Source organism: Hyla sarda, chromosome 1, assembly GCF_029499605.1.
Source record: "Hyla sarda isolate aHylSar1 chromosome 1, aHylSar1.hap1, whole genome shotgun sequence".
In the NCBI taxonomy this organism is placed as follows: Eukaryota; Metazoa; Chordata; class Amphibia; order Anura; family Hylidae; genus Hyla; species Hyla sarda.
Genome location: NC_079189.1, coordinates 273618262 through 273631653, shown reverse-complemented (window position 1 = coordinate 273631653; position 13392 = coordinate 273618262). Strand labels below are relative to the sequence as shown.

Genomic DNA, 13392 nt, shown 5'->3' with positions numbered 1-13392 from the left:
CAGTCTGAAGTGGATCCATTAGGAAGAAGTGTAAATCCTTCTTTTGGACTACACTTTTAGCATTGGCTCAAAAACTGCAGCAAAGGTTTTCCAAAAAATACGCCAGCAAAAAAAAAACCTGTGCGGAAACCTAGTCTAAATGCCACAATGTGGTGAGTAAATTTACTGAAAAAAATAGGCTGGAAAAGGCTGAAATTGTGGTGAGTAAATTTACTTTACATTGCCCAACTTGTTTCATTGTTCTTGTTTTCATTGTCTTTTTTATTGCGTTGACATATATATATATAAATATATATATATATATATATATATATATATATATGTATATCAGCATTGGCAGATACCCAAATGCCCAGATACCCTTCACTCACCACACTGTGCGTCACCCTCTCCATGCAGCCTGCGCCTCTCGTGAGCATCTTGCGTGGGTGTGACTCCACCTCCGCGGTTCATTCCGCTGGAATCTATCTATTTAGTACCTTGTACCTTTATTTATTTCATATTTAATAGTCTATTTGAACCGTCAAAATGGTCGTTCAGTTTTAGATAATATAGTCCTTGCCTCTTTTATTGTAAGCGCTCTCTCTCTAATAAAAAATATATATATCCCTGTCTAGGCATTCTTCCATTTTAATATGCTTTAGAAGAACTGGAAATAATCATAAAAGGTGTTACAGCTGCTGTGAAACTAGATCTGTATACAATCCTAATGGAATATGTTGTTATGGAGCAAGTGTGGATGTAATGTTTGACCGGTAGGCTGTCCAAGGTGCCCGGTTCCCGGTTTTCGTAGGGTGTGCAGGAGTGGGACAATGACAGGGACTTATCGATGGGCAGAGGGATGCTGACGTCAGACAGCGCTGGCTGTGAGACTGAGGCTGGCAGGAGGTCTGAGCCTGTATTATCTGCAAAGCCAGAAGCAGCAACCACCATTCGGGGAGAGGGAGAGAGGACCGATTGTATCCCAGGGAAGGAGGGGGAGTGGAGCAGCAGATCTCATCTAGCCATGCAGGATTGACTGCAAAGCAGAAGCTAATCGATGGCAAAGCTTTGAATCTGAATTAGCTTGGAAAGCAAAAGGAGAAAAAGGAGAGGAGGAGGAGGAGGAGGGGGCACACAGAATAAACCTGCAAGGAAGATGGAACTTACAATGGAGAATTTGGGGAACCTTCACAGTGTATCGCACTCCCAAGCTGGAGAACTCATGAGCTCCACACACGGCAGACAAGCTTCTCACAGAAATCTGGTTTCTCATGGCCGACCTGCAATGGTGACAAGCATGGCTTCCATACTGGACGGGGGGGATTATAGAAGCGAGCATACTCTCTCTGGCCCACTCCATCCCGGTATGAACATGTCCTGTGAATCCCCATCTGGCATGAGCCTAAGCAGCACCTACACAACCCTGACCCCTCTCCAACACTTACCCCCCATTTCCACGGTATCCGACAAGTTTCACCACCCGCATCACCACCACCACCACCATCACCACCACCACCAGAGGTTGACAGGGAACGTAAGTGGAAGTTTTACTTTGATGAGGGACGAGAGGAGCTTAACATCTATGGGCAATCTCTATAGTCACTACCCAAAGGACATGGCGACCATGGGTCAACCGCTGTCTCCTCTGTCCAATGGTCTTGGCTCTTTGCACAACTCACAACAGTCACTGGGCCCTTATGGCCATGCTGGGCACTTAGCCAGTGATAAAATGCTGTCACCAAATGGATTCGAATCTCATGCTGCCATGTTATCTAGGAGCGAGGACCATCTAACAAGAAGCTTAGGTGCCCCGGGAGCTGGCATGATGCCCCCTTTAAATGGCATGCATCCACATGGTCATCATCACTCGTCGTCCAATGGCTCCATAATTAGCGAAAGGGACAGACAAGCATCCACTTCTGGGTCCCAGTCTGGTGGCAATGGTCAAGTGGAGGAGATTAACACTAAGGAGGTTGCTCAAAGGATCACGGCGGAACTGAAGAGATACAGTATACCGCAAGCCATTTTTGCCCAAAGGATTTTGTGCAGGTCTCAAGGAACTCTGTCAGATCTCCTGAGAAACCCAAAGCCTTGGAGTAAGCTAAAGTCCGGCCGGGAGACCTTCAGGAGAATGTGGAAGTGGCTGCAAGAACCCGAGTTCCAGAGGATGTCTGCCCTGAGGCTTGCAGGTAAGTCCCAAATATTTGGATCAAAATGTAAGAACCTTTTAACAAACAGTGGACAATATTCTACTCACAACAACCGGCAATTGAGTATGTAGCTCCAAATAAGATAATATACATAATACAATTATATTCCGATGTAACGGATCCTCTACACCCACCAAAACCTTATGACTCTAAAGCGAATATTTCGCTTACATGTCTAGTGGTCCTCGGCTATATACTATTTTATTGCCTTCACTGACAGCAGCAAATGGCCACTATATACTATATTTCTACTTGGTATGCTACAGTTTACTATTAAAACCAGTGCAACTCCAGAGGAAAATAATATGGAAACTTCTGACATCTTTTTAGACAACCAGGCCAATTGCTGTGCCATGTGGAAATTCTTTATTGATTTGACTGAAAGTTGTCTCTGCTAAAAATATTGTATCTTATCTGATTAAAGTACTGATCGCCATTTATTTAAAACTTATTTCTATATTAGGGACTAGAAGAGTGCATGGACATCATTTCTAGTAACTGCTTAATGTGCCCAGATTTTATATTTACAAACCTCTACAACACCCAATCGGAAATGATCGTGACTACTCTGGAGGAATTTCTTTCCTGTGCTCCATCTTGACACATTGCTTAAATACCTATTGGTTGGTCTATGTTTTAAATGAAACCATATATGGAGGAGAATGTTTTTCTGGAGGATTTTATGAAGGCAACAAGGCCACATAGAATGGTGCTAGAAGCTATCCAGTGTGTGAGGGGGTGGGGGTGGGGGTGTATGGCCCAGTCTTGCACATTGGTACCTGTATCTAGCACTATTTTGCATAATGACACTTGCTTCTCATGGTTGTCGAGGCTACTCTAATATTATTTTTTTTAATTATTATTATTATATTTTTATTCTTGCTACAATGCTTAAATTGTAAATACAAATACATGATACACAAGCTGCAATAAATAGTTAAATGAATCTTTTCAAAGTCGTGCCTGGATTCACAGTTATGAAAATAAGTAATGTCCATGAAAATAAGGAACGTTCATTTGTGTTATTATACTGACATGGAATATTCTTGGTCGATATTTTGTTAGCACTATGGAACTTATAAAGAAGAATGTAACGGGTTAAAAGTGGCTCTTTCGGAGTTTTCTACCCACGAGTAGATTTGAAATATATTTTCATAAAGTGGCGAAATGCAAAAGTGAGGTATAAAGAATACAGCATCTTTTCTCTCAGCTGCTCCCCGGCCTATCGATCCACACCAGGCCTCTTCATCTCACAAATGGCAGATCCAATCAATTATCTATAGCACACGGACACAACCCCTAGGGATTCACCCTTCTGCTCAACCGACTCTCATCACACTAATCACAATGCTGATCATTCTATCTATCTATCTATCTATCTATATCTATCTCTCTCTCTCTCTCTCTCTCTCTCTCTAATATCTATCTATTTATCTATATATATCTATCTCTAATATCTATCTCATATCTATCCATCTATCTATCTATCTCATATCTATCCATCTATCTCTCATATCTATCTATCTCATATCTATCTCATATTTATCTCATATCTATCTCTCATATCTATCTATATCTCTCATATCTATCTCATATCTATCTATCTCATATCTATCTATATCTAATATCTATCCATCTATCTTTCTATCTGTCTATCATCTATCTATCTATCTATCTATCTATCTATCTATCTCATATCTATCTGTATCTATCTATCTATCTATCTATCTATCTATCTTATATATATATATATATATATATATATATATATATATATATATATATATATCATATCTATTTGTATCTCTATCTATCTATCTATCTATCATCTATCTATCTATCATCTATCTATAATTTAGCTATTGCTCTTTCTAACCAGACTCTTGTTTGCTGATGTCTCCAAACAATAACTATTTATTTTAATCCTTTTGTAAATGTTTATTCCCCTGGTGGTATTTCTTTGTGCTTGTTTCGCCTTCCTCTCATTTGTCACGATCTCAATTTGTCATAAATTGTTGTAAATACTGGTAAGAATAAAATAGAGGACTGTTTTGTTGTGACATACATCAGCTTTGGCTTTGTTCGTCGATTTTGAAGCAATAGATTTTGCCTAAAAGACGTGTTGAAACCCCTTGCTTAAAAAGGGGACACACAGCTGAATTGGGGTTAACACGTGACAATTTCTGATTTCACTGTACCTCTGCTCCCTACAGCCGCTTCTACCTGTGTATACAGCAGACTGGTCTACCTGTGTATACAGCAGACTGGTCTGCCTGGTCTTTCTGTGTATACAGCAGACTGGTCTACCTGTGTATACAGCAGACTGGACTACCTGTGTATACAGCAGACTGGTCTACCTGTGTATACAGCAGACTGGTCTACCTGTGTATACAGCAGACTGGTCTACCTGTGTATACAGCAGACTGGACTACCTGTGTATACAGCAGACTGGACTACCTGTGTATACAGCAGACTGGTCTACCTGTGTATACAGCAGACTGGTCTACCTGTGTATACAGTAGACTATACAGGTCCTGCACATTGAGGCGATGCTGTATTGAGGATTCATATGCTTGTGGTGTAATTCACATGGCTCCAATTAAAGGCAGATAGTGGCATCCTTTAGTTCCAGTCAATGCCCTATTGAAAAGCAGTTAATAGAATGCAAATTGTTCAGGCTTTACAAGGTTCTGGTAAATAAAGATTTAAACACTGCCACAATTTGCTCTTTAAGTGCCTTTCTTGTTCACTTTATAAATGAGTAGTTTCAGTTTTATATCTTGTTCACTAATATACAAATAATCAGATGGAGACTACTAAGGCGATTTCTATACTTTACACAGTTTAGGCAGTTATGTAATTTATATTCTGTAATCTGTACAATTCAAAATAAATACATCTATTTATCATATACGTGTACAATAAATATCAGTAACTGTTAAAAGGGTTATGTTAAAAAAAAATATACAGATAGATAGAGATATAATATTCGGCACAACGTAATTTATACAGTAGAAGTAATTTAAGTCCTGAAATCTGATACATACATGTATTGTTACTGTCATTTAATATATATTGTAAATCTCAATAGACAACAGATTTCGCTAATATGCATTCTACATTATAATAGAATATATTTAATTGACTGCATTGCACTAAATGAATGGTGTATTTTACTTTACAACAACATATATGTAGTAATGTAAAGTGACCTAGAGCCCATGATTTCCATTGAGACGTCTGGGGTTTGTTCTGGGGTTGCTGCCACAAGCTTTAATGAATTGACCAGCATTTTTCATATTCCTTGCTGATATATAAATCAATGCTTTGGGAAAACAAACGTATAAACCGCAGATTAATAATTAACCATTCATGCTTGAGATTGCCTGTGCTGCTATACAGAGAAGCTTCCTAAACCGGGAAGGATGCTGTATACAGACATCTGTTGCATGATTCTGGATTACATGCAATACAGGTGATAACAATGTGTGGACGATGTAAAGCAGCAGTCTTCAAACTGTGGCCCTCCAGCTGTTGCAAAACTACAACTCCCAGCATGCCCGGACAGCCAACGGCTGTCCGGGCATGCTGGGAATTGTAGTTTTGCAACATCTGGAGGGCCACAGTTTGAAGACCACTGATGTAAAGGTTCTTTTCTAGCCTGTCTGTCTTCCTGTATATCTATCTATCTATCTATCTTTCTATCTATCCATCTTTGAGTAATAAGTACTTTATGTATTTCTTTCTGGGGGCTATCTTGGAAAGAAGAAAGGAAATCTTGCATATACAATTCAATGATTACATTTAAACTGGTAATTATATGGAGAGAGGAATTGGTTTTGGGTGGAAGGGGCATGCAAGAAGTGGATCAATAAATTCGAATTACTATCCCTAATTCATCACAGTCAGGATAATCGACTTAATATTTGCTTTCTTCAAATATTGTTTAGATAGCAAGTAGTTTACAGCTATATATATATATATATATATATATATATATATATATATATATATCATGTGCACTGTAAACATATATGCAGTTAAAGGTTAGAAGGTTACATTATTGTGTTCTTGTTTTATGCATGCAAAGTCACCTTGCAACACTATCACTCATATTATACAAGGTATAGCCCTTTCCTGCATCGCACACAATGCCCATTCAACAATATAGTAACATATAGGTGACACTATTAGGCTGGAGTTCAACTTTTTTTTGGGGGGGTGGGGGTGCCAATTCTGCCGCATGACGTTTTTTTTTTTTTTTGCCAAATGTTAGCTGTAAATCAATGAGGAATCACAAAGTTCTTTTTCTACTTTGGAGTTTTTCCATTTGGCGTTTTTTTTAAATTGTTTTGCAATTTTTTTTACAAGCTAAAGGAAAAAATGCATATGCTATGTGTAATAGTGTGCAAAGTATGTGAACTTGATGATTCTAGCACAATTTAAGGAGTGAAACATAGATTAAGGTGTGAAACATAGAGTATGTGTACTTTTAAAAATGCAATAAAGCATTTCATGTAATATCCAGTTTTCTTGCAAACAAGAGTCTACATTTAGTTTTCTCATGATGTATATAGCTTAAAGAGGCACCGGAGTATGACAGACTTGATACCCTGATGGGTGTCATTCTACATAGGACAATCCCCTCTTTTTACCTTGAAGAGTCTATTATTACTTTTGGCTAGACACCTAGGTGGGCAGTAGAAAATGCCCTTTGGCTGGGCATTACTAATGGCTGGTAGTATTGTGGTAGAATATTTCACTACACATTCTCATATTTTTACAATCCTAATGTTCATCTGGAAAGGACCACACACAAACTCCATTTCCACTAGTATGGCCTTCTTGCTCAATTTCGCTCCTGCTTGGTAGTAAAACGATAGAGGGAAACTGATGTTAACACTGTTCTTAATGGAATCATTTAAAGAGGTACTCCGGTGGAAAAAAAAATTTTTGATCAACTTTCTGGCACCATTTGATGTGAAAACATCATTTGGCATGTGGCATGTGAGGTGGTGGACTGGTGCAGATGCAGATAGAAGAAAAATGTGCAATAAAGAAGGAGAGTAAAATAAAGTCCAGCAACGCACCGCAGTATATGAATCAGCGTCTTGAAGGCGCCATGGATAGCCGGGATCGTGCAGGAAGCTCAGAGGCTTCCTTGCACCACCGATACAGCTTTTCCAGTGAACTGATGAATACTATGGATTTCTATCTAGATATGACCATGTCTTTGCTTTAAGTGTGTTAGTTAGGTTCCTCCATTTTCCCTTTTTCTCAGTTATTTGCAGAAGAAAAATTAATCTTGCAGGATTTTCCTCTCTGGATATGAAACTATGTACTAGAAAATGTTAAAAAAAAAACCTGACAACTGGTGCATATGACACAAAAACTGATTTCTTAGCAACAGATATGGAAACCCAGCCTAAGATATGAAAAAAACATTTCCACTATTAGGGTACGTTCAGACGAGCGAATTTTCGCAGCATATTTCGCTGCAGATCCGCTGCTGAAGGACCTCCTATATGGTGGCTTTACATGTGCCTGCTCGGACCGGCAATACGCCACTATGAGCAGACACACTGCGATGTGCGAGTCGCCATGTGCATGCGTAGTATACTCGCACATTGCGGCAGCTCATTGAGCAGGGGGAGCATCCGCAATGTGTACGAGTACACCGCACATGCACGTCGACTCGTACATCGTTTCAGTGTGTCTGCACGTAGTGGCGTATTGCCGCTCCGAGCAGGCACATGTAAAGCCAGCATATAGAGGTCCTTCAGCGGCGGATCTGCAGCGTAAAATATGCTGCAAATCCGCTCATCTGAATGTACCCTTAGTAAGTGTTCTTAAAGTAAGTGTTCTTAAAGGAGCAGATTCAGTAACCAACAGTTATTTCCACAACACAGACAAAACTTCCTTGTTTTCTTGCAAAATCATAATCAATGGTCCCTCAAGTTACAAAACGTATTGTTTCCAGTAAAACTATTGTACGTTGAAAGCATTACTCTATGGAAACCTGGTCATTGTTCTGACGCCCCAGGATTTAATACAAAAATAGGAAAAAAGTAAGGTTTAAAGAATTTAGACAACTGAAGAAAAAGCAACTAATACAGATAAAACAAGTTCTTACATTTAAAAATAAGAAGCTTCTGGAAGCTGTAAATCGCTGTCTATGTAGAGGACAGGAGCTTCTTCAGGGCCATGTACACAGTGTCCCAAAAAAGGGAAATAGAGCCGCCTTAACTTGGTGTCCAAAAGAGCAAGTAACCCTGTCACAGGTATGTAGTAGTGCAGAACATGTAATACCTTCCTAAATTTTTTGGGATGTCAGGCCAGTCAGTGTATGCGTTTGAGTAATGTTTTACCAGTGAAATGCCCATTCTGATTGGTGAGTTCTTCCAGCCATTGACATGTCTCTCAGATATGGACTGTCTGTAGCATTCTATGTTGAGTCTGCTTTCAAGTTACAATGGTCCAGAAAAGACCATTGAAAATATTGTAACTTGAAGGCCATTGTAAGTTAAGAAATGACTGTATATGGTTAAAATCTGTTGGCATCATAAGGTTTGTGTCACTTAGGCAAAGTTTCCACTCGGATTTTATTAGGCAAAATGCCTAAAAAAATGGTCAAAACTGCCGCACAGCATTTTTTTCGCTGCAAAAATAGCAGCCGGATGATTGCAGGGAATCACTACTTACAGTACAGCACAGTGGTGTATACTGTCTCTGCTGGCAGCAGGATTGTGCTGTGTGGGCACAGCTAGACACCCACGGGCACAGCTCATGCTAAGCAGGAGATAGACATCATATATCTACTACCCACCAAGCATGTACAGTAAAGCAGCTATCTGTATAGATAACTGCTTTACTGGGCTGAATGATATGCGCCAGTTTAGCAAAAAAAGATTTAATAACAAGTTAACTCCTTGGTGGTGGTTGGTGGGTAATAAAGTATACAGCCACCTATATACAGTGGGGCAAAACAGTATTTAGTCAGCCACCAATTGTGCAACTTCTCCCACTTAAAAAGATGAGAGAGCCCTGTAATTCATAATAGGTATACCTCAACTATGAGAGACATAATGAGAAAAAAAATCCATAAAATCACATTGTCTGATTTTCAAAGAATTTATTTGCAAATTATGGTGGAAAAAAAGTATTTGGTCACCTACATACAAGCAAGATTTCTGGCTCTCACAGACCTATAACTTCTTCTTTAAGAGTCCCCTCTGTCCTCGACTAGTTACATATATTAATGGCTCCTGTTTGAACTGGTTATCAGTATAAAAGACACCTGTCCACAACTTCAAACAGTCATACTCCAAACTCCACTATGGCTAAGACCAAAGAGCTGTTGAAGGACACCAGAAACAAAATTGTAGACCTTCTCCAGGCTGGGAAGACTGAATCTGCAATAGGCAAGCAGCTTGGTTTAAAAAAAACAAACAAACAACAACTGTGGGAGCAATTATTAGAAAAGAAGCATTTCAAGATCCTGGAGTGGCCTAGCCAGTCTCTAGATCTCAACCCCATAGAAAACCTTTGGAGGGAGTTCAAATTCCTTGTTGCCCAGTGACAGCCCCAAAACATCACTGCTCTAGAGGAGATCTGCATGGAGGAATGGGCCAAAATACCAGCAACAGTGTGTGAAAACCTTGTGAAGACTTACAGAAAATGTTTGACCTCTGTCATTGCCAACAAAGGGTATATAACAAAGTATTGAGATGAACTTTTGTTATTGACCAAATACTTATTTTCCACCATAATTTGCAAATAAATTCTTAAAAAATCAGACAATGTGATTTTATGGATTTTTTTTTCCTCATTATGTCTCTCATAGTTGAGGTATACCAATGATGAAAATTAGGCCTCTCTCAACTTTTTAAGTGGGAGAACTTGCACAATTGGTGGCTGCATAAATACTTTTTTACCCCACTGTAAATTGCTGTATACTGTGAACTGAAGATCACTAAGACTGGATTCACATATGTCCGGCATCCAGCACAGAACTCAGCCTAGATTTCAGCACAACTGATGCCATGACTGATGACAACGTGTATCAGTTGTATGGCATCCAGCATCCATTGTTTCTCAATACTGGATAGGGGACCGCAGCATATTCCTTTTCCCCTGCCTGGTGTCGTCCGGCGTGTCCAACCATCCGGCGTCAAAATTGAGACCCTGGATGATTGTGAACTATCCCATTCAAATTAATGGGACCAGCTTTTGCATCAGTTTCCCTCTGGTGCATGCTGGAGGGAAACTATGCTGCATGACAGACATGTGTGAACCCAGCCTTACCCACCTCATTCCTACTGTGACCTCTTCCATGTAGCACCGCCTCTAGTGATGAAGTCTCAATAAGATCACAGACAGAAATGAGGAAATATAGGGTTGTTCACATGCAATGCATTATTAGAACAGTAAAAATCTCTCTTAGCGGATACCTCCCAATAGGGGACACTTCCCAATAGCAGACAGTTTTTAATTCCCTGGCAGAGTCCCATAAGACTTAATGTATTTGCACCCTCCGAATAGGGGACACTCCCAATAGCAGTCGCGGACACCCGAAAGGGAACAAAACACTTCCAATAGGGGACACTAGGGGACAAAACACTCCCACAAGGGAACAAAACACTTCCAATAGGGGACAGTAGGGGACAAAACACTCCCAATAGGGGACAACCAGGCTTATGCTTCTATTTCATTCTTCCTTTATTTCCCTCTGTGCAAATTCATAAAGAGGGGGTATGAATTTACACAAAGGGTAACAAATGGGGAATGATATGACAAAGGGGTATCAAGGGTAAATGATATGGCACAGGGGGTAATAGTTTGGCACAAGGCACAGAGAAATAAGGTGGCACAGGTTATAAAGGGGGGATGAAATTATATGGGAGGGTGATTAAACGGCACTGGGAGATTCTTCTGTAAGATTACTTTTTATCATGTTTTACAGGTAATTACATTCTGGAGTGAGGACAGTAGAAAGTTTTTTGAGCCTTTTTTCCCAGTAGGGGACATCTCTCAATAGCGGACACTTTTTCATTCCCCGTGTGTGTCTGCTATTGGGAGATTCTACTGTATATATTTTTGTTTCAAAAGGGCATGTTAAAAATTATAATGTGAACAGAGTCTTTATAGCAGTGTGTTCTTAAACAGGTAGTCTCCAGCTGTTGCAAAATTACAACTTCCTATATTCCCAGACAGACTTTGCAGTTTTCCTGGTGTTTTTATCAGGTGGACATGTTTAATTATGGAGAAAACATATCCACAATACAACCATATTTCCTGATCAAGTGGCATTAGCATATCTCTTCCATCTGCATTATGTACATGATATGATGGGCTGTTTGTTTTTTTTATTCTTTTTACAAAGGAATATGAAATATATGAGTCCTCTTGATATACAGATAGAATACTGATGACTACCTGGCCAAATTCAAATTAGTGTGCTCAGCATTGATGTTGTGTGTGTGGGCCTATCACATGGGCATACAAAATATGCATATATTTCAGTTATACAGAAGGTAAACAGCAAAAATGTAAAAACCGCGCCATAAAATCACATGTCTGCCAGGATTTTAGCCATACTGTAGACTAGGCCGGACAGGGACTGCTACATGTCTCCACCATAAAGGTTTTCAAGTGAGAACAGCTGATGTAGGGGCAGAATAGATTGTTTGTGCTTCAGTAGACAAAACAGTTATTGTTATTGATCCGAAAAATGGTCAGATCGGTAATTATTATCACTGTGTCTGTGGCCAATGGCAAATTGCATAAATACCATGGTACAAGTTGTCCATTTACATACATAGATATCATGGCTAGAACCAATTCACAATTCTCTTAGACACCGTTTACGTGTTGAATAAATAGAAAGTTGGACAAAACGCTCAAGGATCTAGTGCAATAAGCATGGTTATATATGTGGAAAAATATATTTATATATCATAACCATACTTATTGCACCAGATCCTTGAGCGCTTTGTCCAACTTTCTATTTATTCAATACAGCGTTTTGCTTTGCAAAATTATTGGTGTAAGAAGTCGGGGTCTACACCGGACCTTGCACTCAGACAATCATACCGATAGAGCACACCTGTAACTCTATACCGTTTACATGTTACAGCCGCACTGATAGGCAGACAAAGATTTTTTTGCACGACAGATCCTTTTTTGTGGCAGATGAGGCAAATTTCAATCAGGGCAGTAGATCACTTAGACACTAACATTTTGATTGATATTGGTCTGATTGCATAGATATTGATCAGGAATATTTATGTCGAGGCCCTTCTTTAATTTACAGTGGGTGCAGCAAGCTGCAGAGTGTTATTGGTCAAGGCAAAAGTGCAAGCAATCTACCACAAAGTCCCACAATGGGGTTTGTGGTTGCATGGCTTCTATAGGTGAAACTAAATCTTTTAACCCCAATTCATTGTAAAACATGTATTTGTTTTTATATTGGAAAACCACTTCGAATGTGTTTTTCTTTAAGAGGGGGCAATTGGTAAACTTCATGTAAAATTTTGTGTACTCTCCTTTTAAAGTCTATTGTACCTATAAACAATGAGACTCTCTGTCCTGAGGCTTAGGCTATGTTCACACGGCAAAATTTTCTCATGGATTTCCGCATGGAAATTCTGCACGTTTATAGCCTATTTACTAGGATTCCACAGTTCCATTCAATTTATCTTGGTGGACATTCCACAGCTAAAATTATGCATTCCGCAAAAATATAAGTAATGTCTTATATGTTTGTGTAATTCAGCTACGGAAGCCCATTGAAGTTAATGGGACTTTTTTTCTGCGCAAACTGCAAATTTATTGCGGAAGTCACACGAATTCCATGCAAAATTTAATTTATGCAATTAATTAAAAGCACTTTTCTCCATCCTCTGTATTCTGCAGAAATTCCGCATAGTTGCAGAAAGATGCAGAATTCCGGCCAAATTAATGCAGCCATGGAATTCTGCATCTAGGCAGAATTTCTGCTGTCTGCACATAGCCTTAGTATAGGTGCTGGCTGTCCGGTTAAGTAGACTCCTAGTAGGCCACACCAAGCTGCAACTTCACCGTTTTCAGTTCTCTCTTTTTTTTATTTATTTTTTTATAAAGAATCATGGTCTGGTGCCTAAATGTATGCGGGTTGTGAAAGAGAATGGACATGGCTGCAGAAATGAGATACCAAGGAAAC

At 39.4% G+C, this 13392-nt stretch overlaps 1 protein-coding gene across 1 annotated transcript in view; it reads left to right on the top strand.

Moving 5' to 3' along the window:
* The first annotated feature begins 1138 nt into the window (after positions 1-1138).
* Positions 1139-13392, top strand: part of ONECUT3 (one cut homeobox 3) — a 267146-nt gene continuing 254892 nt past the window's right edge. The window contains exon 1 of the mRNA XM_056572442.1: positions 1139-2171. Within this exon, the coding sequence (XP_056428417.1) occupies positions 1139-2171 (1033 nt within the window). The remainder of the gene's footprint in view (positions 2172-13392) is intronic.